Genomic DNA, 25,778 nt, shown 5'->3' with positions numbered 1-25,778 from the left:
TATTTTTTTAAAAAAACAATTAATTGGAAAAGATACATGCACCCAATGTTCATAGCAGCATTATTTACAATTACCAAGATATGGAAGCAACCTCAGTGTCCATCAACAGATGAATGGATAAAGAAGATGTGGTATATGTATATATACAATGGAATACTATTCAGCCATAAAAAATAATGAAATTTTGCCATTTGCAGCAACATGGATGGACTTGGATGGCATTATGCTAAGTGAAATAAGTCAGAGAAAGACAAATATGATATCACTTATATGTGGAATCTAAAAAAATACAACAAACTAGTGAATATAACAAAAAAGAAGCAGACTCAGAGATACAGAGAACAAACTAGTGGTTATCAGTGGGGAGAGGGAAGGGGGAGGGGCAAATAGGAGTAGGATATTAAGAGGTATAAACTATTATGTATAAAATAAGCTATAATATATTCTACAACACAGGGAATATAGCCAATATTTTATAACAACTATAAATAAAGCACAACCTTTAAAAACTGTGAATCACTATATTATATACCTATAACTTATATAATATTATACATCAACTATGTTTCAATAAAGTAAATAAATAAAAATAAAACAAAAAAAAGAAGAAATGAGGGAAATAGAAACGTTGCCATTAGAACACCACAGTAATGACTGCTGCAGGGAAGACCAAACTATAAATGCAAAAAGTGGTGGACAAAAAGTTAAAGAGAAACAGGATGTTTACAGAGCCCCAAAGTATATCCCCCAAACGTTTACTACTTAAAAAGGGAAAATAAGGACTTCCCTGGCCATCCAGTGGCTAGGACTTGGTGCTTTCACTGCCAGGGCCTGGGTTCAATCCCTGATCAGGAAACTAAGATCCCACAAGCTGTACAGCATGGCCAAAAAATAAAAATAAAAAGGGAAAATTTCTCAGTGGTGGAGAAGTCAGACAGATATGTGTTATACTGTACCATGAATATACAATCAGGAAAATCCAAACTATGGGAAACTCTACAGGTCAAATGGTCTAGGTTCTTAAACAGATAAATACTAAAGAAAAGGATGAGATGGATGGGAAATTTTAAAATTAAGGGAGACTTAAAAGACATACATAAACTTTTTTTGAAGACCATGACTAAGCTATAGTGTCTAGGGATGCTCATTTGGGTAATAAGACAAAAAGAAAGCAAAGATGTCATTATTATAAAAAACAGAATAATGGTTTACTTATGAGGGGGATGAGAGGCTGTGATTGAGATGGGGTATATGGAAAGGCTTCTAGGAAAAGCGGCAAAGTTCTGATTCTTGACTTGGATGATGGTTACAGAAGTGTTTGCCTTATAATGCACTGTGCAATACACTGCTGTGCGCAGTTTACTAATTCTGTATTTATTTAGCAATAAGTGTTTTGTTTTGTTTTTTTTAGTAGCGTTATCAGAAGTGTTCCTCCTGACCCTGACTCTCACAGCTGCATTGGAAACGGGTTTCTAAACAAGCACTCACAGTTTGAGCTCTATCCTGACTCAAGAAGCTAAGCCCATAATAATTCCCAATCTTTAGGTCAAAGGCTGAGGAAACACCAAAATATGACAGAAATGTTCCAAAATTATTCTTGACAAGATAGTATACAGTGAACTCTGGTGGAACAGCCATGCCTAAAGATTGCTAGCTAGTCACATAATATTATTATCTATGTGACTTTTGGCAAGTAACAATCTCTCTGTACTTTAATTTTCTCATCTATAAAGTGGGGCTAACAATAGTATTTACATCATAAGCCATTGTAGAGGACTTCCCTGGTGGCACAGTGGTTAAGAATCCGCCTGCCAATGCAGGAGACACAGGTTTGAGCCCTGGTCCGGGAAGATCCCACGTGCTGCGGAGCAACTACGCCCGTGCGCCACAACTACTGAGCCTGTGCTCTAGAGCCCGCGAGCCGCAAGTACTGAGCCTGCGTGCTGCAACTACTGAAGTCCACACGCCCTAGAGCCCATGCGCTGCAACGAAGAGTAGCCCCTGCTCACCGCACCTACAGAAAGCCCATGCGCAGCAATGAAGACCCAATGCAGCCAAAACTAAAATAAATAAATAAATTTATTTATTTTTTTAAAAAAAGCCATTGTAGAAATTAAATGTTTTTTAACATACCTAAACTGCTTAGAACAGTACCTGGCATGTGGAAAGCATTACATCAGTGTTAGTTATTATTATTTTTATTGGACTGAGAAGCACATTTTGTCAAGCATTTTATCAAGCAAGAAATTTGTATAAATTTTAGTTGCACTATCAAATAAACGGATGGATCTTCTGGAATTCAGAAGAAAGCTGGAAACAAGTGGCTTCAACAAACAATTCAGTTTGTTCAACAAATAATTACACGCAAATATTATATGCAAAGATATCAAGTCTAAGCTCTTACCATCACACATATAAATTACAACTATCTTTATTACCATCTGTCAACTGGGAAACCTGGGAAAATTACTTAACTTCTCCAAACCTCAGTTTCTTCATCGGTAAAATGGGGAAAAAAACACCATCTAACACACAGAAAAACTGGAGGATAAAATGAGGCTTACCATAGTCTCTGATATATAGTAAGTATTTTTAGGAAACTTAGCTCTAATTATTCATAAAACATCCATTCATTACGCCATTCCAAAATACCTATGGAACAACATCAAAACTCTAGCATTTAAAGTTTGAGGACATGAGGGGGACTTCTGGGGTGCTGGTAATGTTCTGTTTCTTAGTCTGTGTCCTGGCTATATGGGCATATACAGTTTGTAAAAATTCCTTGAGCTCTACACTTATTACATGTCCATACTTCAGGAAGATAGTTTTCAAAAAAAATCTTCAAACTCTGGCCCTAACCTAACCCCCATCCCATTACTCCCCTACTTCGGACATTTCACACCCTTAAACATTTCTTTTTATTATTTTTATTTTTTTTGCGGTACGCGGGCCTCTCACTGTTGCGTCCTCTCCCGTTGCGGAGCACAGGCTCTGGACGCGCAGGCTCAGCGGCCATGGCTCACGGGCCTAGCCGCTCTGCGGCATGTGGGATCTTCCCGGACCGGGGCACGAACCCGTGTCTCCTGCATCCTTCCCGGACCGGGGCACGAACCCGTGTCTCCTGCATCCTTCCCGGACCGGGGCACGAACCCGTGTCTCCTGCATCGGCAGGCGGACTCTCAACCACTGCGCCACCAGGGAAGCCCCCTTCAACATTTCTTGATCCTGTTTATCTTCTACCTGGAACTCCCCTTTTTCTAATCTCCCTTTCCAAACTCTGCATCCTTCAAGAGTTAGCTCGAATTCCACAGCTTTAAGAAGCTGGAAAAGGAGGGGACCCTTTCTTCAGGGTCAGAACTCCAAAGGAGAAACTGGACGTACAAAGGAAGTACATTTTTCACAAATGATTATAATTATTATTATAATTACCTATCTCTCCCACTAGCCTATGGATCTTTGGCCCAAATTCTGTCTCTTTGAGGGCGCCAGCGTAAACAGTGTTTGATGAAGAACTTAAAGAACTATAAAGACACAGTAGGAAAAGATGCACTCAAAGTCCCAGACTGAGAATAAGCTGCTAAGCACGCTCACTCACACACTCTCCTCGCTTAGGCAGCACTGGTCCCCTCACTCGGGCCCCCATCACACACCATCCCACACCCCGGAGGAACATCACATTGCGATCTCGCGCCAAATCCCCCTCCACCCAGCACGCCCTTTCCTCATCCCGACCCGTCCTCAGACCACGCTACTCAGCTCAGGACCCGAGTGGGACACACCCCCTCAGATCGCCACCCCGCAGGTGACCGGCCCCTAGTGCCCCAACCTCACCACACAGTCCCACGCCCACCCCCTTAGCAGCCCGCTCTCAGGCCCCGCCCTCCCGCCCTCTCCTGAGAGAGCGGTCAGTTCCCCCAGAATCTTGAGCTTTGCTGCCACTGCCCCCGCCTCCCATTCACAGAGGCCAGGAGCGCACAGGCGGGGCCTAGCCGCCTACTCGAGCCGGTGGCCTCACCTCTCTTCCAAGAGCTCAGTGGGGACACCACCTCCACCCGCTCCGAGATAAACTCGGCCAGACTGGAGCGGAACAAGGCCGCCCGCACGGTCACTGCCACTACCAGCACCAGGGCCAAGGGAGCCGCCATGATAGCTAGGGCGGCCGCGCAGGCGGGGAGGGAAAAGAGAGGTGGAAGAGCCTCTCGACTTGTGCACCGCCCCGTGTAGTTCCGTGGCCCGGCGCGCCTAGCTGCTGCCGCCGGAGCTGCGAGACTGGGGACTACCACTCCCAGGAGGCCTTGCGGCGAAATAGGGCGGGACGACGGAAAGCGGGGCGACTCGAGCTCGTAGCAAAGTGCTGGGCGACGTCTCCTAAGGTAGCCGTTGAATTGTAAAAGCGCCCAGGAGCCGAAGTGCTGCTGAAAGTAGATAGGTGAAGGCAGTAATCGTTCTAGGAGTGTGAGCGAGTTTTAAAGAGATGTTAATTTCACTCCTGTGTGTATGTTTTTAATGTTTCCCTTTTTATGTTTTTAAAAGAGTATTAAATATGTGTTCATTTATTTATCCTACAATTGTTGATAGACTACAAACTATATGCCAGGCACGGTATTGGGTTCTGAGGATACAGTTACAGATTTATTAGCTCTGCGGCCTTGAACAAGTTGCTTAACCTTTCTGTGCCTCAGGTCCCTCATCTGAAGAATGTGCTGGTTGTTGGCTTGTTGTGGGCTAGCTAGAAATGATTGAGGAATGCTTAGAAATGTTGCTAGTTGCTTTTAAACACAGCCATTATCAAAAATTAAATTATATAAGCATACAATTAAACAAGTTATGTAAAAAACAAGATAATAAATACTCAAAACACATCACTTCCTAATTATTTTACTACACTCTCGTTTTATTTGTGGTCTTGAGTTTATTTACCACTGCTATTATCACTATGGCAAATACTGTATAATGGTATTATACGTATTCAGCGACTTCAGGTTGATAGTTTAAAATCCCAACCTATGGGAGTCTTTACACCATAGAAATGGGCAAAGAGTACAAATGGGGTTTCTGGAGTTTGGAGTGCCATTGACAAGCATAAGTAGCACACCACTTCGTTAATTAATGTATGAAAAGTGCTTATGGTGAGTGCTCAAATGTTAGCTATAGTAATTAAAATATTAAATAAGTATATAAGGAATTTAAGACCTGTGAAAGAAGTGAAACAGGTTGCATAATCAAGAACGACTTGGTGAAAGAACTCCAAGATGATACAAACAGATGGAGAGATATACCATGCTCCTGGATTGGAAGAATCAATATTTTGAAAATGACTATACTACCCAAAGCAATCTACAGGTTCAGTGCAATCCCTATCATATTACCAATGGCATTTTACACAGAATTAGAACAAAAAATTACACAATTTGTATGGAAACACAAAAGATCCCGAATAGCCGAAGCAATCTTAGGAAAGAAAAATGGAGCTGGAGGAATCAGCCTCCCTGACTTCAGACTATACTACAAAGCTACTGTAATCAAGACAGTATGGTACTGGCACAAAAACAGAAATACAGATCAATGGTACGGGATAGAAAGCCCAGAGATAAACCCACGGACTTATGGTCACCTAATCTATGACAAAGGAGGCAAGAATATACAATGGAGACAAGACAGCCTCTTCAATAAATGGTGCTGGGAAAACTGGACAACTACATGTAAAAGAATGAAATTAGAACACTACCTAACACCATACACAAAAATGAACTCAAAATGGATTAAAGACCTAAATGTAAGACTGGACACTATAAAACTCTCGGAGGAAAACATAGGAAAAACACTCTTTGATATAAATCACAGCAAGATCTTTTATGACCCACCTCCTAGAGTGATGAAAATAAAAACAAAAATAAGCGAATGTGACCTAATTAAACGTAAAAGCCTTTGCACAGCAAAGGAAACCATAAACAAGATGAAAGGCAGGGCTTCCCTGGTGGCGCAGTGGTTAAGAATCCGCCTGCCAATGCAGGGGACACAGGTTCGACCCCTGGTCCGGGAAGATCCCAAATGCCATGGAGGAACTAAGCCAGAGCACCACAACTACTGAACCTGAGCTCTAGAGCCGGCGAGCCACAACTACGGAAGCCCATCACCTAGAGCCCGTGCTCCGCAACAAGAGAAGACACCACAAGAAGACGCCTGCGCACCACAACGAAGAGTAGCCCCCAGTGGCCTCAACTAGAGAAAGCCCATGCGCAGCAATAAAGACCCAACGCAGCCAAAAGTTAATTAATTAATTTTTAAAAATCACTTGGGAAATGTATTTATTAAATGTAAATTTCCTAGTTCTGCCCTAGAGACTGTGGTCTGGGGTGGAGCCCAGGAACCTGCATTCTTAATCTCTCCAGATTATCCTGATGCTGGTGGTTCAGGAGCCATACACTGAAAAACATTACCCTGAGGGCCTAGGTATCCAGTAGTTTATGCAAAAAAAGATGAAAATAGTAATAATAGCTAGCAAATATTCAGTGCGTATTGTGTGCTAAGTATTATTTTAAGTGCTTTACATGCTGTTTACAATACAAATTATATATATATATAATTATACATATACAAACACACACACTCACACACATACACACATACTACAGGTACTATAATTTCCCCATCACCACACGCAGATGAGGAAACTGAGACACATGGAGATTTAGTCATTTGTCTGGGGTCACACAGCTAATAAGTGGCAGAACCAGGATCCAGATGTTGTGGTTAAGCTTCTATGCGTGAGAAGATGAGAGGAATTTGGGTTGGGTTGAATTGAGTTAGGTTGGGTTGTTTTGTTGTTGTAGCTGAGAAGGAAGGGTAGAGAATTGAAGTGAGGGAAATAATAAAGGAGCAAACAAGGTGATTTATCTCCTGACATCCCAGATGATGTATGGGTTACCTAGAGAAGAAGGAATTGAGGCTCTGAATAACCAGCTTTAAGCCACACACCTGGGTAGTTTTTCTTTAGCATTTATTGAACACCCACCATTGCCAGATCCTGCACTAGGCTATGAAGTTACAACTTATCAAGTACATTTTTTTCTACTCCAAATAGCAAACTGATTTTGGCCATCTTTACCATAAAGGAAATTAACTAGGAGGCTATGAGGGAGCTAAACTGGGTGAAAGAGAAACCTGGGGAACCAGACTTCATGAGGATTCAAGGGTGTATTCAAGAGATATTTTGGAGGGAGCATTGATCCATTGTTTCCCAAATTCCCCTATTTCTTATCCCCGGCACTCAGACCCTGGCTCCTGTAAAGGTCTGAGACTTTCATTAATAAAAAATTGAGACAGAAACTTAGAGCAACAATCTCAGATTGAGGAGTATACAAAATCTTTAAACAGGGCTTTTTTCCTCCCTGGCTGCCTGATGAGCAGCCACCATTTTCTTTTTAATGTTTTTTTAAATTAATTAATTAATTATTTAATTTATTTATTTTTGGCTGCATTGTGTCTTCGTTGCTGTGTGCGGGCTTTCTCTAGTTGCGGTGGGCGGGGGCTTCTCTTTGTTGTGGTGCGTGGGCTTCTCATTGCGGTGGCCTCTCTTGTTGCGGAGCGCGGGCTCTAGGCACGTGGGCTTCAGTAGTTCTAGTTCACGGGCTCAGTAGTTGTGGCGCCCGGGCTTAGTTGCTCCTTGGCATGTGGGATCTTCCCGGACGGGGCTCAAACCCATGTGCCCTGCGTTGGCAGGTGGATTCTTAACCACTGAGCCACCCAGGAAGTCCCGAGCAGCCACCATTATGTGACACAGTAACCAGCCAGGCAAGGAAATTCATGACATACCAACTGTTTCTGCAGAAACAAATGGTCATAGTGGTCCTTTATCCTGGGAAGGCAACAGTACCTAAGACAGAATTTGAGAAAACTAACCAAGATATAACCAAGAGAACACATCAGATGTTTTTGTCTTCAGATTTGAAGCCACTTTGGTGGTGGCAAAGCAACAGACTTTTATAAATTTTACAATTTCTTGGATTATACGAAGAGAAATCAACGCGAACAGAGATTTGTAAGATATGGCCTGGATGAGAAGGAAAGAACTCAAGAAAATCAGCAAAAGCAATATAAGAACAGAGTGAAAAAAGTCAGGGTTGCTATAAAAGTGAAAGGAAGGATTAAAGATACAGCACTGACTTGATCTGTGTTTGTGCAGATTTTTCACCAGAAGACAATAAATTATATAAAAACTTAAAAACAATAACAACTCAACAAGCAGGGGTGAGTTGAAGACAGTAGCATGTAGGGAAAAATGAAGGCATCCTTGAGATTGAAAAAGTAAGAAAGATCTGGTCTAGTCCATCGTACAGAGTGGGAAATTAAGGCCCAGGCAGGAGCAGTGCCTGGCCCAGGATCGCACACCAACTCAGTGGTGGCACCAGGCCCAGAAATCATGGTTCTCAGCATTTGTCTCCTATGTTGGCTGCCTCTTGCTCCCGGGCTGGGTCTCTGGTGAGGCCCCTTGGGATATCCGCACCAGTTCCCCCCTCAACCCTTGGACCCAAGTATTGTAAGGGCCCAAAAGGAACCAGAGATCTGGTCTTACATAATGCCCTGGGGACACATTTCCGGGAGCTAGTACCTCAAGCCCTCTCAATTTCCTTCATGTCCCCGACCACAACTGCCCACTGTTGCAAAAGCCATCCTGTTAGGAAAACCAAGATGTAAACTAGGCCTCCAAAGGCTAAAGATTTGTTCTCCATCCCGCAGCCTCTTCTCTCTGAACCTCTCTCACTCTTCAGGAGCCACACCCTCCATAATTATGTATCCAGATCCCTCATGCCCTCCCCCCAAAAACACACTGCTCTGGGAAAGGAGACAGGTATAGTGGGCTTTGCTTACTGCTTTCTGGTACCCATTCCCTCTTTCCCTTCTCCTAACAGGACCCTGAATTCCTCAGCCAGGTGATTTGAGTGAGATTGACCTCACTCTCTCACTCATTTCCAGGAATGAGCCCTAAATGGCTTAAATTGACCAATAGTTCCAAATCCCTAGCCACAGTGATTGGTTCAGGCATGAGTGTATGACCCAAATCAGGTCAATCAGAGCCAACAAGATTCAGTTCTGGATTTTGGACTGAGCCATTTGGGCAATAGGCTTTTTCTTTTCCGCGGGTTTGAGCTTGGAAGCACCCAGACCCAGGAGCAGCTGGTAACTTATACATATAAGACAAAGTAAGGCAAGGCCAAGGCTAAGGCCTGACTGATTCTACCAGTAAAGATACAATGAGCCCGTTTTTGATTTAAATGGTGTATTATTTACATAGACAGCAAGAAGAACAAGCCAGCTTCCTGTGATCCTTGTTCCACACACCAAAAAGGATGACACTGAAACAAAAGGGGCTGAACAATTGTAACATGGGTTGTAGGATACCCTATTGCTGAGGAGCCGATCCTAGAGTTCAATTAACAGGTTTTATATTCTGCAGCTCCATTCTGAGTAGGGAGGGCAGAAAGCCCCATAGCTCATCAGAGCCTGGGAAGCGATAAGAAAACCGTCTCAGGGCAGCCACCCAGGGGAGATAGGGAGGCAAGTGGAAGGTGGCCTCACTGCCTTACAAGCCTTCCATTCTCTCATGTTCTGGGAGGATCACAAGGCATTCTGCCAAGACTTAGATAAGCTTTTCATACCTTTGCCAGTGTGGCCTATATGAATGAATACATGTGAGGTCATCGCAGTGCCATGGCAGAGGCATTCCCTTACAGTATCACTGTGTTCACAAAGAGAGGGCCTGTCAAAAATTAAGCCAACTCCTAGGAAGTGTTTTGGAGAAATTAGAGAAGACTAGATCTTAGTTCCATTATTTGGGCCACTGGATCAAGCCTTGCCTGCAGCAATTATTGATGGACATTTCGACCAAATTCCTTTTCTAGTTTAATCCAGTTTGAGTTGGATCATTAATTACTTGCAACCAAAATCTCTTAACCAATACAACAGAAGATGGAACTCAGCCTCCCAAAGGACTCTCGACTCTCGTAGACCTCCCTGACTTCAATTACCATTTGTATATTGATGACTCTCAGATCTTTATTTCCAGCTCAGAAATTTCCAGATTTCTCTTGTTGAGATTCAGACATTATGCATCAAACTACCTCCTAGACATTGCCACCTGGTTATCACAAAGTCACTTTAAACTCCAATGATCTAAAACTGAGCTCAGTGTCTTCTTTCCAACAACTCACTCTTCCTCCTTAATTCCTTACCTCTGTGAATGGCAGCACTAATCTTTCAGTTGCTCAGCCAAAAACCTAGGAATCAGCCCTGATACCTCCCACTTTCCCATCCCTTATATACCTTCTCGCTTTGACCTAAATATCAGTCAAATCCACCTACTCCTCTTCATCTTCACTGCCACCACTTTGGTCTAAGCCACCAGCATTTCTCACCTACATGTCTGCTATTCTCTCCTGACTGGTCTCCTGATGCCACCCTCCATTCTCCAACCATTCTCCATGTCTGACATTTATTGTTGAATGAATGAACAAATGAATGAATGAATATCACTAACCTCTCACTTAAAACCCTTCACTGGCTTTCTTGTACATTTAGTTGAAGAATGAAAGTTCTTGAGACAGTTCATAGGGCCAGCATGATCTATCCCCTTACCTACCTCTCTTGCCTCATCCCCTACTTTTCTGCCCTATTTGCATCTGAAAAAATAAACTATCAGTGGTCATTGCCTTGGTACATTATGCTTTGTGCACCCCACCAGCTACTCAACAGCATCTGTCCTCACTTAGCAAACTCCCACTTATCCTTCAAGGCTCATTCTTAGGAAGACTTTGATTTCATCAAGGAGTTAGTTCTTTCTATATGCTTCCAAAACATTTAGCAGCTGCCTCTAACCTGCGCTCTAATGATCACTATCTGATAATTCTGTTACCTGATGTTCTTGGGAGTCTGATTCTTCTCTTCATTGTGTCTACTGAATTTTATTCATGGTGGATTGTTTCCTCGTGTATTTCATCAGTTTTTTCCTTGTGGATTATCAGCTGTTTAGAAGGGCTTTATATACAGGAATTCTGTGTAACCTGCAATGGCTGGGGAAAGAGGAGGGGGTCCACGGAGGAGATCCAAAGAGGATTTGCATTAGTTTCTGCTAGGCATCTGAGAGATACTTTTGGAGTAGGTCTCCTTTGATGTTCATTTCTCAGCCTTGGAGATTCCTAGACATGCAGGTGATGTAAATATGAACCCCACACTCATCACCCCATACTCATCAAGGGCAGGCATGCAGTTTCAAATTCTCAGAAGATAGTTTCTTTCCCCCACCCTAAGACCAGGTCAGGATGGACATAGATCCTTTTTGTCTTCTTTGCTAGTACTCAGACGTTTGTTTTTTTGTTTTCCCCTAGTCTGTACTTTCACTGTGGGTATAGCCCTTCAAGTGTCCTAGATTTATCAAGGGTCTCAGTTCCAATCCCTAACTTCATGTAAGCCCAAGCCTTCATCTCCCCAAATGTCTGTTAAAATCCAAATGGTTGCAGGTCCATTAAATGTTAAATGTATTTAAAAGTATGTTTGGGACTTCCCTAGTGGCACAGTGGTTAAGAATCTGCCTGCCAGGCTTCCCTGGTGGTGCAGTGGTTGAGAGTCTGCCTGCCAATGCAGGGGACACGGGTTTGTGCCCCGGTCCGGGAAGATCCCACATGCCGCGGAGCGGCTGGGCCCGTGAGCCATGGCCGCTGAGCCTGCGCGTCCGGAGCCTGTGCTCCGCAACGGGAGAGGCCACAACAGTGAGAGGCCCGTGTACCGCAAAAAAACAAAAACAAAAACAAAAAAAAAGAATCCGCCTGCCAACGCAGGGGACATGGTTTCGAGCCCTGGTCCAGGAAGATCCCACATGCCACGGAGCAACTAAGCCCGTGCGCCACAACTACTGAGCCCACAAGCCACAACTATTGAGCCTGTGTGCTGCAACTACTGAAGCCCATGCTCCACAACAAGAGAAGTCACCACAATGAGAAGCCCACGCACCACACAAAGAGTAGCTCCGACTCGCCACAACTAGAGAAGGCCCGCATGGAGCAACAAAGACCCAACGTAGCCAAAAAATAAATAAATTTATAAAAAAATTTAAAAAAATAAAAGGATGTTTATTGTTTTTATTTCCAGCATTTCCATGTGTTACGTAGCAGGAAGTTCCAGATATTGTCAGAAAAGGAAGTCCAGCTCAATACTTAGTAGACAGAACTGTCACTGTCTGTTTACTTGTCTATTTTCTCCATGAGCATCAAGCTCTGAGAGGGCAGAGACAGGGTCTGACTCATCTCTACGTCAAGACACCCAGCTTAAGACCCTCCCCACCCAGAGTAGAAGTTCAGTGCATTTGTTGATACCAAACCTCCTCTCAGACACTCGTATTGAAGGGGAGCTCAATTTCTCCCACTCCCAATGTAGCCTTTCCTTTGGAGAGAGTCATGTCCCCTGGGGGACCATCTGGCAAGAGGGGGACAGCCTGCCCCTTTTCTGTGTTCATTCCTCCCAACACTTGGCTTATCCACTCAGGATTCTGCAGAGTAGGGCTCAGGGTCTGGATGATCCCAGTGATAACTGGGACTTTGAGCTTTGATCCAGGAGAAAGCACAGGGGCCAGTCAAGATGAAAACCTAAGGTTCTCATGTACCATTAGTGGAAGTTAAATTGGTAAAACATTGTGGGAGAGCAATTTGATGGCATCTACTGAAATGTTAAGTATGTATACTTATCAATCTTGCAATTCACTTCTCTGATTCTATTCTATTCATAGAAGAGGAGTCACTGTTACATTGTTTGTGGCAGCAAAAAATTGAAAGCCACCCAAATGTCCATCAATATGTGATAAACTAAATAAGCTTTCTTCTGCCATACAATCGGAAACTGTAAGATGGTTTTAGGTTTTGTTTGTAATGACGAAGATCTGTGTATATTGACATAAGTAGAACTCCTGTGTCGTATTACTGAGCGAAATATGTGAGTCTGCAGGACAGAGTATATCATATTACATTTAAAAAAAATTAATTAGGGGCTTCCCTGGTGGCGCAGTGGTTGAGAGTCTGCCTGCCGATGCAGGGGACACGGGTTCGTGTCCCGGTCAGGGAAGACCCCACATGCCGCAGAGCGGCTGGGCCCGTGAGCCATGGCCGCTGAGCCTGCACGTCTGGAGCCTGTGCTCCGCAACGGGAGAGGCCACAACAGTGAGAGGCCCGCGTACCGCAAAAAAAAAAAAAAAAAGAAGAAGAAAACATTAATTTATTTATTTTTGGCTGCGTTGGGTCTTCACTGCTGCGCACGGGCTTTCTGTAGTTGCGGCGAGCGGGGGCTGCTCCTTGTTGCAGGCTTCTCATTGCTGTGGCTTCTCTTGTTGCGGGGCATGGGCCCTAGGCACACAGGCTTCCGTAGTTGTGGCACGTGGACTCAGCAGTTGTGGCTGCAGGTTCCAGAGTGCAGCCTCAGTAGTTGTGGCACATGGGCTTAGCTGCTCCGTGGCATGTTGGATCCTCCCGGACCAGGGCTTGAACCCGTGTCCCCTGCATTGGCAGGCAGGCTCTCAACCACTGCACCACCAGGGAAGTCCTATCATATGACATATTTATGTAGAAAAAAACAAACGAATCTGTAAGCAGTATAAATTTGTACATCCTAGAGGCTATTTGGCAGTATCTATCAACCTTTTTTTCTTTCTTTTTTTTGGCTGTGTTGGGTCGTCATTGCTGCACGTGGGCTTTTCTCTAGTTACGGCGAGCTGTGGCTACTGTTCATTGCGGTGCACGGGCTTCTCATTGCGGTGGCTTCTCTTGTTGCAGAGCACCGGCTCTAGGCCACAGTAGTTGTGGCACATGGGCTTAGTAGTTGTGGCACACGGGCTTAGTTACTCCGCAGCATGTGGGATCTTCCCGGACCAGGGCTTGAACCCATATCCCCTGCATTGGCAGGCGGATTCTTAACCCCTGCACCACCAGGGAAGTCCCCAGCTTTTAATCGTTGAGTCTTTGATTAGAGTCTACTCTATGCCGGGCCCAGCACAGGCTGAGTGATGGGAGTATATGGACTGAGATCCTGCCTTTGGGATGCCCACCATCTACCTGGGAAAACACATACACACAATTAGTCACCATGACTTACTGTTTATTGAACAAATAAATAACTGTACTGTCCATCAAGGTAGCTCTGGACCATGGGTGAGGACAGGAAAGGCTACCTAGAGGAAGACGGGGTGAGTAGAATCTTGAAGACAGGAAAGCTCTGAATTCAGAAAGGGCTGAAGAGGGCATTCCAGGAAAGAGCTTGAGCCAAAGTGTGGTTGTGGGAGAGAGTTGAAGAGACAATGAGGAGTTTGACCTTAGCACAAGGTGTGTGTAAGTGAAGAAGGGGAATAAAGCTGGAGAGAACTGGGGCTGGATCATGGAAGGCCACAAATGCTGTATTAAGGAGCATGGTACTGTGGGAGCCACAGAAGGTTTTAGAGCAGGCAAGTGGTGTGACAAGAGAGGCATGTTAGGGATTATTTACTTTAAGTCAGCGAGAGGTCAAGAGAGGGTATGAAGTTAGCAGGAAGCAGATGTGATGGGCAGAGACTCAGGGTTGCAAAGAATGAGGATGCTTTGGGGACAACCCTCCAAGGGCCAAAACACTGCTCTACATCCCCTACACCCCGGTCAAGCCTCTGGGTATTATTTCCAGGATCCTTCTCCTAGTTGCTAGGACAGAGGAGTCCTTCTAGGGTTTGTTATTAGGCTGGGATTTTATCACCAGAGCAGAAGCTCTGGCCTAGCTCACCCCCTGCCTCCTGATGGACCAGATGGACAGCTCACAGACCCATCCCCACCACCCCTGCTCTACTAAGAAAGGACCCAGAACCTCTGGAGACTCTGAGGATGTGTATTTGTAGTCTTTCAGGCATTTCCCAGGCCACTGGGAACGCTGGGGGCCTACAATATGGGATTGGAATAAACCTGAGGATGGAGAGTTTGAAAGAATATCTAAAAGGAAACTTGGGACTTCCCCGGTGGCTCAGTGGTTAAGAATCCGCCTGCCAATGCAGGGGACACAAGTTCGATCCCTGGTCCGGGAATATCCCACATGCCGCGGAGCAACTAAGCCCGTGTGCCACAACTACTGAGCCCGTATGCCACAGCTACTGAAGCCCATGCGCCTAGAGCCCATGCTCTGCAACAAGAGAAACCACCACAATGAGAAGCCCTCACACCACAACAAAGAGTAGCCCTTGCTCGCTGCATATAAAGCCAGAGCGCAGCAGCCAAAAAAAAAAGGTAACTGGGTATGTTAGAGTTGACAGATAAGGAAATTGAGGCCCAGAGAGGTAACATGACTTGCTTGAGGTCACACAGCAAGTTTGGGGGGAAATCAGGGCTGTGCCCAGGTCTCCTGGGGGAGGCTGAAGCACTCTGGGGTTTTGATAATCTGGTGCATGTAGAGAGTGGAGAGAGTTGGAGCCAGGAACTATGGGTTCAAATCCTGGCTCTGCCATTTACCATAGCTGTGTGACCTTGGGAAGTCACTTAGGCTCTCTGAGGCTGTTTCCTCAACTGGAAAAGGAGGATAACACCCACCTTTTGGGACTGTTGTGAAGATCAAAACACATATAAAGCAGTATAGCACAGTGCCTGGCACTCAGTAAGTGTTCAATAAATGTCAGCTACTGGTCTGGCAGCGGCAATAGTTTCTGTTGAGTGTATTATTGAATATGAATCTACATACTAACAGTTAGTGAGATTTGTCTGTTTCCGTGTGTGTAAATCCGGGCTAATAACCAGTCCCTGCCCTGTCACTTTTCTGTCCAGCCCCTGCAGCAGAATGTGTTAATAAGGTGTGTAAACGTTCCAGTGCTGAGCACTCAATGGTTATTCAGCCCAGAGCAATTCCTCTCCAAGTCCTACTCCGCAAAATTTCCTGTCAGCCTAACCAACTCTTCTATACTGCCGGGTGATCCCCTGGAACCAGAGAAAAGGGATGTCCCCCACCTCTCAAGCCTGCCCAGCTGAGGAAAAATGGGGTGGGAAAGCAGCGAACGCATACGCTGAGAAGGTGAGACAGAAAAGGGAGAGCAGGGAGAAGGGTGGTGAGGAGGAGGGAGGTGCACGAACTTGGTGTGGAGTTGAGAAAAGGGTAAAAGATTGAGGGACGTGGATATAGGATGCAGGTGAAAGGACAAGAGGGGCAGTGCGAGAGGTGAGGGCGCTGAGATAGGCGGAGGGAGCGCAGGAAGATGGGGATCTCGTAGAAAGGAGTGGGAACCCTCCTCTTTGAGAGGTCCGTGGGTCGTCCAGGGGTAGGGGGTCCAAGCTTCCTGCAGTCGCTTCTCCGGGCCGCCGCCCCTAGGATCGGAGTCGGGATCCCGGGGAGGGAGCCACTAGCCAGCGAACCGTGGAGGAGGCGGGGAGGGGGGATCCGCAACACGGGATTGGCCGCTGCTCCGCCGGTCGGTGACGCGAGGCGGGCGGGCCCCTTTGTGACATCACAATCAGCTGTTTGAACGTTCCAATTTGTGCCGTGAGCACAGCAGCGGCGGCTGCACAGACTCAAAGCCCCGCGGGCGAGCGCAGCAGCCCTGAGCGTCCGACACGTACCCCAGCCGCCTTCCCGCCCAGCCCCCGCGATGCGGCCGCGCCTGTGATCAGCCGCCGACCCCGGGACGCCCCGCCTCACAACTACCTCAGCGCCACCTCCGCCTGCCGCACCGCCCCAGTCCCCAGGTGAGTTCCGACCCGCTTTGGCCAGGGGGCTCCCGGAGTCTGGGGACACACCCCGCGCCCCCAGCTCCCGGGTCTTTGTCTGTCTCCGCCGGCGGCCTCCGGGGCTGCATTCCCGTCTCCGGATTGGCTGCCGCAAGCCCGGTAGACCATGACGTCTCTCGATTTGCATATGACATTGAGACGTCACCAAGGCCGGCACCGCCCCTCTCCCCGCCTCTCGGCTCAGGTCGCTTGTCCTCCGGTGACCCGTTGGGCGCTGGGTCGGGGCTGCGCCTATGGGTGAGTGACGCTGAAAGGCAGCGGGACCAGAGGGTCCTCCAGTTTCCTGGGCTAATCCAGGAGCTGGGGTCAAGCCTCTGATCCCCTACTTTCTTCTTGCGACTTGAGAGAGGTTCCGAAGGCGCTACTGGGTCTAGGTTGGGGGGAGGGGGTTGTCAGGAGTTCAGGGGCCCCTGAAGCTTCGGCTCCAGGTCACTGGGGCAGCGCCAGATGGTGATACAACCCCCTCCCTCTGGCTCCAGGTTCTGCACCCCTGGGACTAACATCATAACTTTCTCCGAATCCCTGACATGTGAGAAGCGCCTTAGCTGACGTCATTCCCAGCCCCCAAACGAGGGGTCTTAGACCCCATTTCATGGAAGGGAAACTGAGGCGCTGAGAGGGGAAATAGCTTACTCGAAGTCATGCAACCAGTTAGAGTCATGCCTACCTAGTGAGTAGCAGATGCATTAGCCATGGGCACATAGCTAGTAGGAGCTCATTACAAGTAACAAGTTACACATCCTCCTTCCACTGAAGACTCTACCTTGGGCTAAGCACCATTTAAATTTGATAGAGCTCCTAGGTTTCCTCACTCCTGGATCTTTTCCCAGGAGGTCTCTGGAGATTGGGTCCCCTTTTGAGGCCCTGACACTCACTCTGTTCTTTGGAGTTGCCAAGCCCAATAAAATCACTGCCTCCTAGCTGTTCTGACCACAGAAATTGTGAGGCAATGCCTGCCTCAGGGTGTCTCCGATGTTGGGATGGAGTGGAGGTGAGAGTTCCCTCTGTTTGGCTCTTCTTCACCTCCCAGCCCCAGAGTTGTCAGCTAGAGAGGACTGACCTGGCCTAGTGCTAGGGACTACAAGGCTTGTGCTGCTCCTCTCTGCTCACAGAGAGGGACCAGAGAAGGAGTGGGAGAAGGAGAGCCTCTGACTTTCCAAATAGATGGGCCTACGGGCTGGACCAGCAGTCCCATCCCAGCCTAGACTTTGCTCAAGGATGGCCTGGATGGGGTAGAGGTGGCTTGGGGGCCCCAGTGTTATTCTGGGCACAGCTGCTATAGTTATTAATGGGAACGGTTCTCCCTGGAGCAGAGCTGGGAATGTAAGAACCAGGAACTGTCAGGGCTGGGAAAGAAAAATCCTGGGAGCCTCCCTTAGTGGTCATGAGAGGAGGCAGCCACTGGCTGGCTGGTGAGGTTGTCAGTTCTGGCTCTGTCACTGACTTTCTCTGTGACCTCAGGCAGGGAGCTTCCCCCACCCTAAGCCTCCCTTACCTCAATCTGTTTGTAATTTGAGGAGGCCCAGAGTAGACTCTGGTACACAGTGGGTGCTCTGGAAAATGCAGGATGAATCTTGGTGCCAGGAACCTCAGACCCTTTTATAGCTGAGAGAGGCAGTGACCTGATCAAAGTCTGACTCCTGTCTGACTTCCCCGTGTCCCCTGCATCATTATATTTTGGGGTTTTTTTTACTGAGGGCTTCCTGACTGTGTTCACTCTGGACTGAATGCTCAGTGACCTGGGGCTAGGCCTGCTCTGCCACCATCTAGCCATGTGTCTTTGGGTAGATTTATGTCCTCTGATCCTCAGCCTGCAAAATGGGCTGGGTGAATATCATGTTTCCTGAAACACCTATTAACTTCCTTTTCATTTTCTCAGTGAAGCAGTAGGTCCTCGGAAAGAGGGTGTGCCTCAACAAGGCCCCAGTCTTCCCTTCCTTCAGGAGGGGCCAAACTCTCTGGATTTTTGGTAACTGAGTCACTAACTCCCTGTGGCTACAGATGGGCTGGGATATGTGGCTTGTGCTGGGCAGGCACTAGTTGAGAGTGGCCCAACCTTTCATAATCCCGGAAGATCTACCACCAGGGAGGCCAATACCCAGGCAGCACTTTCCTCTGGAGCCCACCGTGGATCTGCAAAATGTATAAGTACTCTCAGGGCATAGAGTTTAGGTGATTCTGTGGCAAGTGGCAAAATATACCCAGGGATCGGGAGAGGTAGCAACAACCATAAGAAATACCCCAGGTGGGTTAGCAATAAGAGTAGAATGCCTCCAGGGAATGGAAGTGTGGACATGCCCCCAGGGAGTTTTATAGAAAGTGTGGAAACATCCTTAGAGGAAGGTGACAAGTGGCTGAGTAGCAAAACTAACTGTTGGCTATCTTCGGGGACATGTGGAGAGTCAAGCTCCAGGGACATCCAGGGGGCCTGGCCAGCAGCCCCTAGCCCAGGTCTAGTCCTGAGGTAGGCTTGGTGTTTACATTCCTGGAGCAGGGGGTCTCCTTCCTCATCTTCACTGAGGGAAGGACTGATTGAGGGCTTGAGTCCTGGTCAAACCCTCAGTCCTCATACTTAAGGGCTCCTGGGGTCTGATAGCTCCCTCCCTCCATCATCACCTCCCACTGACCTGCTGTCTCCCTGGGGCCAGGCAACCTGATCTTCTTCCTCCTAGCCAGGGATGCTGCCCTTGAGCAGGAGCTTGGGAATAGGGAGTAAGAGGGGGGAGGGCCTGTGGGAATAGGATCTTCATCTGACAGACACAATTGAGGCCTATGCGATCACAGGGTGAGGATGGTAGCTGTTCTGTGGAATTTCTGCTAGGGAGCACTTTTCAAGCCACACAGACTCAAGTAGTGGTTCTTAATCTCTGGGGTCAAGGACCGCTGTTTAGGAAATCATGATGAAAACCAAGGTCCTTCTTTTCAGAAAAATACACATGGACCATGGCCCCAGGCCACTAAGTTAAAAATGCCTAATCCAGACAGATACCCAGCAAAGGCAATGGAGTATAGTGATCTGGAATCTGCACGGGTTAAAATCCTCTGTGTCTTACTAGCTTTGAGATTTTGGGCCAATTATCTTACATCTCTGAGCCTCAGTTTCTTCACCTATAAAAAAGGGATAGGGGCTTCCCTGGTGGCGCAGTAGTTGAGAGTCCGCCTGCTGATGCAGGGGACATGGGTTTGTGCCCTGGTCTGGGAAGATCCCACATGCCGCAGAGCAGCTGGGCCCGTGAGCCATGGCCGCTGAGCCTGCGCGTGTCCAGAGCTTGTGCTCCGCAAAGGGAGAGGCCACAACAGTGAGAGGCCCACGTACCACAAAAAAAAAAAAAAAAAAGGGATAATAATTATACCCACTTCCTAGAGTAATCATGGGGATTACATGAGGTAATATAGGTAAAGTGCTTAGTATAGTACTTGGCACATGAATGTTAGCTATATGATGATGATGATGACGATGATGATGGTGATGATAAATAATCACAATACTGGGCGATTTCTTCCTTGCTTGGAGAACTATTTTTACCCTTCAAGGTCCAGGTTGGATGTCCAATCCTCTGGGGAACATTCCCCGACAGAGTCTGGTCATATATATCACTCCTAGAGCATGCAACAATATTAATAATTATTAATAATAAACTAGTTGCTTAGTTTATTGAATGCTTACTCTGTGCCCAGGTGCTGTTCTGAGCACTTTGTATTTAGCTCATTTAATTCTTATGAGAGCCCAGAGGATACTATTATTAGCTCATTTAATTCCTTTAAGGGCTGAGAGGATACTATTATCCTTGCCATTGGACAGATGAGAAAACTAAAGCACAGGTAAGTTAAATAACTTCTAAGGTCATACAGAAAACAAAAGCTTGAAGGCAGGCTGACTTACCAGAAAGGGAACACAAACACACACAAATACACACACACAGACACACACACACACACACACAGACACACACGAGAAAGCTTTCCCACGCATCCTTGTTGTACCCTTATCACTGTTCTGGGGGCTGGGGGAGGTATCCCCAGCCACAATGGGGAGACCAGTCTGTGGTGCCTCTGACTCCTCTCTACCTCCCAGGTTTCTGCACTGCCATAGGGCAGCCCCCTGAGGCCTCTTCACTCCCCCATCATGCTCCAGCGCCTCACCAGCCTCTTCTTCAGCTCCCCGGCGCCCCCCGAGGACCCCGACTGCCCTCGAGCCTTCGTCTCCGAGGAGGATGAAGTGGATGGCTGGCTCATTATTGACCTGGCGGGTGAGGCCCGAGTCTGGGGCCAGGACTGACTCCTGGGCCTGTGAAGTCGTCATTAGGGCAAGTGGCCAAGCAGTTGAGCAGGGAGCTGCTAAGGGGTTGGGGAGTTCCCCCGGGCCTACTAGGCAAATTGGGGCTGAGGCAGTAATATTGGAGGTGGAGGGCAACAGGGCCCCATCTCATGCAAGCTGGGGCCATCTCCTGGCGGTACAGTGTTGGAGTCCACACCTCACGCGCCCTAGGGCAGCAGGTCGAGACTGTGGATGCCCATTGGGTATGGTGGGCGGGGCTGCGTGTCGGACTAACGATGCCCTTTCTCTCCCTGCCCCATTGTGTCCGGTGTGTGTGTGTATGTGTGTGTCCCTCCCTGCTGCGCCCCCTCCTCCGCATGGCTCCCCCTCCCGCGCCACGTAGACAGCTTCACAGCTCCACCCAGCCCCGGGGCCGCCCCGGCCCCTGCGGGCCGCCCTCCGCCCGCACCCTCCTTGATGGATGAGAGCTGGTTTGTTACCCCTCCGGCCTGTTTTACTGCAGAAGGGCCTGGGCTCGGGCCTGCCCGCCTCCAGAGCAGCCCCCTGGAGGACCTCCTCATCGAGCACCCCAGCATGTCCGTTTACGTGACCGGCAGCACCATAGTGCTGGAGCCGGGACCTCCTTCCCCGCACCCTGACGCCGCCCTGCCAGACGGAGACCTTAGCGACGGGTGAGCCGGCCGGGGGCGGAGCCTGGAGGCCTAGAGAAGCTTGTCTTGGAGGTTAGGTTCCCCGCTGCAGGAGCGAGCCCAGGAGACCCCCTGGCAGTGCCGGGGCGGGGCCTTTAGAGGCGGGTCTTCGAGGCAAAGGGCGGGGCCCATGGGCCGGAATGAAGCTAGGCCTGAAGGTAAAGGGGCGGGGCTTTGAGATAGGGAGAGGCGTGGCTTCGTGGCTAGGGCGGGGCTTGAGAGAGACAGAGCTTCAAGGCTTGGGATCGCTGAGACGGTAGGCATCTCCAGGTTGGCTTGGAGGAATGGTTGGTACCCACAAGAAGGGCATTGTGCGACCCCCTAGGAGCAGAGACCAAATCGTGCGAGGGTGCGGGGACAGGGTGGGAAGTGCCAGCGCTCTCCTCCGTCCCCCACGACTTGTCTAGCCCTGACTGCCTCGCTCTGTCCCCTCAGGGAGTTGGCGCCTGCTCGCCGTGAACCCCGGGCCCTGCACCACGCCGCCCCTCTGCCGGCGCGGGCCACACTGCTGGAGAAGGCGGGCCAGGCGCGGCGCCTGCAGCGGGCCCGGCAGCGGGCCGAGCGCCACGCTCTGAGCGCCAAGGTGGTGCAACGACAGAACCGCGCCCGGGAGAGCCGTCCGCGCCGGCCCAAGCACCAGGGCAGCTTTGTCTACCAGCCGTGCCAGCGCCAGTTCAACTACTGAGCTTCCGCCGGCCGTGCCGCAAACCCCTCGCTGACTCCCGACCCTTATCCAGCCCCTCCGCCGCAGCCAGTGTGCTGCTTGAGGGGCGCCTGCAGCCCACTTCGGGCTGGACACCACAACCTCCCTTCTTAAGTGTGTGAGGTGGGGGTGAGAGCCTCACTCTCTCTCTCTCTCTCTCTCTCTCTCTCTCTCTCTCTCTCTCTCTCTCTCTCTCGCTCCTACTCCTTCTATTTCCCTATCTCTGATCCTCTAATCCGCCTCTGAACCTCCCCCTCTCCCTTCACCCTCCCACCTTCTGGCCCCTTCTGGCATCTAATCCTCCATCTCCCCCACCGCCGACACTCCGTCGGTTCCCATCCTGATCTTTGCCCTGACATTCTCCATCCCTGCCCTCCGGTCCTCTACTCTGGCCCACTCCTATTTCTGAGAGTGTCTTCTTGCAGTTTCATATCTGGCTCATTCCCTACCTTCAGCTCCCACTTTACAAGCCTCAGTCTATCTAATGTTTGGCACTGCATTCACTCCTGCTCCCTTATTACTCAATCCCAGTAATTCTCCCACTGAGACTAAAGGGTTCTGCCTTTAGTCTTCCCCTTCCCTCTCCTCTGGGGGCTGGGCTCCTTGGAGTTGCCTAGGTATGGAAAGGTAAGGCATGTGGGAAAGGACTGTGAGATGTGAGTTAGAGGGAGAAGGTGGAGGGAATCGAGGAAAAGAGGAAACCTATTGAAAATGTAGACAGGACAGACAGGTTAAGATGCTGTAGGGAGCAGGGCACAATGGGGGCTGGCATGGTGCTTACTCAGAGAGGCCAAGCCCTGCTCTCAAGCTGGAGCCCACATCACTTTTCTACAATGCCACCTCCCAAATCTCTTCCTGAAATCAACCCCTCTGCCGGTCCCTGTATCTGAAAGGCTTAGTTAGTACCTTGCTGCCCTACCCACATCAACCCAGCAGTAAAGGCTGGGCAAGGCCCTGCCATCCTAGACATCTGTTCACATGCCCCAAGGTGCTAGAACTAGCTTAGGAGAGATGCAGGCCAGAGGGATTCTAGGCAGGAGAAGGACACACCCCAGGATAAGAATGCAGAATGATGCTGCTGGGGAGGACAAGCTGTGGGGTGAAGCCAACCAAGGAATGGCAGCTAGCCTTCATCTTGCCTCTGGCCTTGTATTTCATACTCTGCCAGGATGGCTAATAAACACTCCTGAGTAGGAGGCCAGGAGCCCCACTGCCACAATCCCCAAATAGTCCCTGTCCAGGTTCAGGGCCTTTAGGGGAGCCTCTCTTCATTTTCTTTCCCAGGGCTCTCTTCCTTTCTAGGCTGCTGGGGGGAAATGGGTACCCTATGGTTCCCCTTCCCTTCTCCTCCAGTAAGTACCTGGAAGAGGGAACCTGAATATCTGGGTGAGACAAAGGGAACAGGGGCAGCCAGCTTTCCCCTTCTCACGGTGGGATTGACTTTTGGGCTCAGACACCAGCAACAGCCTCTTGGGATGCCCCGAGTTGCTTCCCCTTTCCTCTTTCTGTCCTTTTCTAGTGTGTGCTCTTTCTTCCTTGAAACCTTTAAGATTTCCTATTACATACTAACACAGGTCTTTCCCTTCAATTCTAGGTTTCTAGGCCTCACAGCCAAGCTGAGGCTAACAGAAAACTCTGCAACCCCATGCGGGCAAAGGCAGCTGCCCTCCCTGGCCCTATAACCCTAGGTCTCCAGTGGGGTGTATGGATAAGGGAGGGGGTAGCCCCATGGATGCTGGGATAGGGACAGAGAAAGCCCTGTTGGGGTCTCCTATCCAAAGGAATAAGCCAAATTTACAGTAAGAGCAGATCAAATTCCCCATGCTGGTCCACTAGGGCCCTAGTAGTTGACAACCTTGCTCCTCTCTCCAAGGTTCTCCTTCAGTTACGACCTAGTCCCTTTTATTCTTCCAGCTACTCCTTGGTTACTTCACAGCCAGCTTAGGGTCTTCAGCACTTCCAAGAGCTGAAACTCCCTCCAACTCTTCTTGCCTACTCCTTTGCTGCCAGCTGGAGCCTAGGCTCAGTTCTGGGCAGTGCTCACAATCCTTCTGTGGGGGAAAAGTGAGTTATAGGGCATTTGGCTCAAATTTCAAAAGGCCCTTACCTTACCCGTATTTCTGGAGGCTCCTGTAGTTCTAGAACCCTCCAACATCATCACCTGGCTGGTTGCAAGGCTCATGTTTTTGTACTTTCCTATAGATTCTGTAGCATTTGAGTGTGACAATATTTTAATTGTGTATAGATTTCTAAGAGCCAACACTAGTTTGGTCTCCTGCTAGTCTGACTCCTGAAGCAGCAGAACTCGTCATACTGTATTGACTGTGTATGTGCCTTTCACCTTGAGCATGCTTCAGGATTTTTTTTTAAACCACAGAACTTGAATACATGAGGGAACCAGAATTCACAAAGTCCTATGCAACCTTAGACAGGAGGAGGTTAGAGAGTCTGTCTTTACTGATGTTTCAGAGACCCTGTAGAAGTTTGTTCCAGACTGCATTACTTACCGTCAAGACTACCAGCGCTTTGCCAAAACTGAGTATGTGAGAGGGACCCCTATTTCTAGAGTGAGTCCCAATTACATCAAAGGACAACTTCCAGTGATTCTCCAATACATCTCTCTTCAAACTGGGTGTCATTTCCAGCCTTTGCAGTCTGGCCCCATCAGGGTCCCATCTGTGTATGAATGCGGTTTGCTGCTGTTTTGGAGTATGCTTGCTCCCCGGCCCCCACCTGGAACCTTGAGTTTGCTCTGACCCATAATGTTAGGTGCGTTGAGGACCCCACCAGAGCTCTTGGATGACTCCTCAGATCCATGTGGCTTTATGTGAGGGGACTGAAGGCAGACATAACATGGCCCCTTATATCTTCCCTCTTGCCCTGCTGCCTAGTTCCAAATGGAACCAGTAAGATGAGTGCGTCCCTCTTGGGTGTTTTGTGTTGAGACTGGCTGAAAAGAGGAGACTCTGGTTGACCATGTTATGACATGTTGACAGACTCAAGGACACAACCGCCTCAGCCTGGTCACGTGGCATGCCTGTGTATGTGTGTAACAGGATTCTGATTGTTAGACTGTAATGTTATTCCTCTATGGGAGAAAAAGTTAATATAAAGAAAAACAAATAAAAATCTATTTAAAGCACATTATGCTTTCTTCCTGAGTACAGCTAAAGTAGGAGAAGCACTTTGCAATCTCAAACACAGTATTGGCTTAGGGTGTTGTTAGGCTGGCTTTGGTTCTGGTTGTGCGTGTGTCATACAGGGAAGGAAGAGGGTAGATAAGCTTGCTGGTAACAGAGCCAGACAATGGGGGGTGACTCAGAAATAACTACTTTTAGAGA

The 25,778-nt window shown here is 48.4% G+C and overlaps 2 protein-coding genes and 1 long non-coding RNA gene across 9 annotated transcripts in view; 1 reads left to right on the top strand and 2 right to left on the bottom strand.

Moving 5' to 3' along the window:
* Nucleotides 1-4,159, bottom strand: part of PIGU (phosphatidylinositol glycan anchor biosynthesis class U) — a 127,409-nt gene extending 123,250 nt beyond the window's left edge. For 4 of the 5 annotated variants that reach the window (XM_060123977.1, XM_060123979.1, XM_060123976.1 and 1 more), the window contains exon 1: nucleotides 4,016-4,159. In XM_060123977.1, the coding sequence (XP_059979960.1) occupies nucleotides 4,016-4,145 (130 nt within the window). In that variant the 5' untranslated portion in view covers nucleotides 4,146-4,159. The remainder of the gene's footprint in view (nucleotides 1-4,015) is intronic. The other variant, XM_060123980.1, reaches the window with a different exon arrangement.
* A 9,095-nt stretch (nucleotides 4,160-13,254) lies between these two features.
* LOC132505431 (uncharacterized) lies at nucleotides 13,255-16,878 on the bottom strand. Its single transcript, XR_009535406.1, has 2 exons — nucleotides 16,684-16,878; nucleotides 13,255-13,584 (listed from the first exon to the last, which is right to left on the bottom strand). It is a non-coding gene; the product is annotated as an uncharacterized LOC132505431 (long non-coding RNA).
* On the top strand, nucleotides 16,513-25,579 carry TP53INP2 (tumor protein p53 inducible nuclear protein 2). Of its 3 annotated transcripts, none has more exons than XM_060123524.1 (4): nucleotides 16,513-16,724; nucleotides 20,842-21,016; nucleotides 21,548-21,716; nucleotides 22,170-25,579. In XM_060123524.1, the coding sequence occupies exons 2-4, from the start codon at nucleotides 20,893-20,895 to the stop codon at nucleotides 22,417-22,419; spliced, it is 543 nt and encodes a 180-aa protein (XP_059979507.1). In that variant the 5' UTR covers nucleotides 16,513-16,724; nucleotides 20,842-20,892; the 3' UTR covers nucleotides 22,420-25,579. The 3 variants fall into 3 exon arrangements, with proteins under 3 accessions (XP_059979507.1, XP_059979505.1, XP_059979506.1); XM_060123522.1 differs by having other exon boundaries at nucleotides 21,428-21,716; XM_060123523.1 differs by lacking the exon at nucleotides 16,513-16,724 and adding an exon at nucleotides 16,967-17,003 and having other exon boundaries at nucleotides 21,428-21,716.
* Nucleotides 25,580-25,778: the final 199 nt, after the last annotated feature.

Source organism: Lagenorhynchus albirostris, chromosome 15, assembly GCF_949774975.1.
Source record: "Lagenorhynchus albirostris chromosome 15, mLagAlb1.1, whole genome shotgun sequence".
NCBI lineage: Eukaryota > Metazoa > Chordata > Mammalia > Artiodactyla > Delphinidae > Lagenorhynchus > Lagenorhynchus albirostris.
Note: the sequence above shows the minus strand (reverse complement) of the source record. Positions and strands in the feature narration are given on the sequence as shown.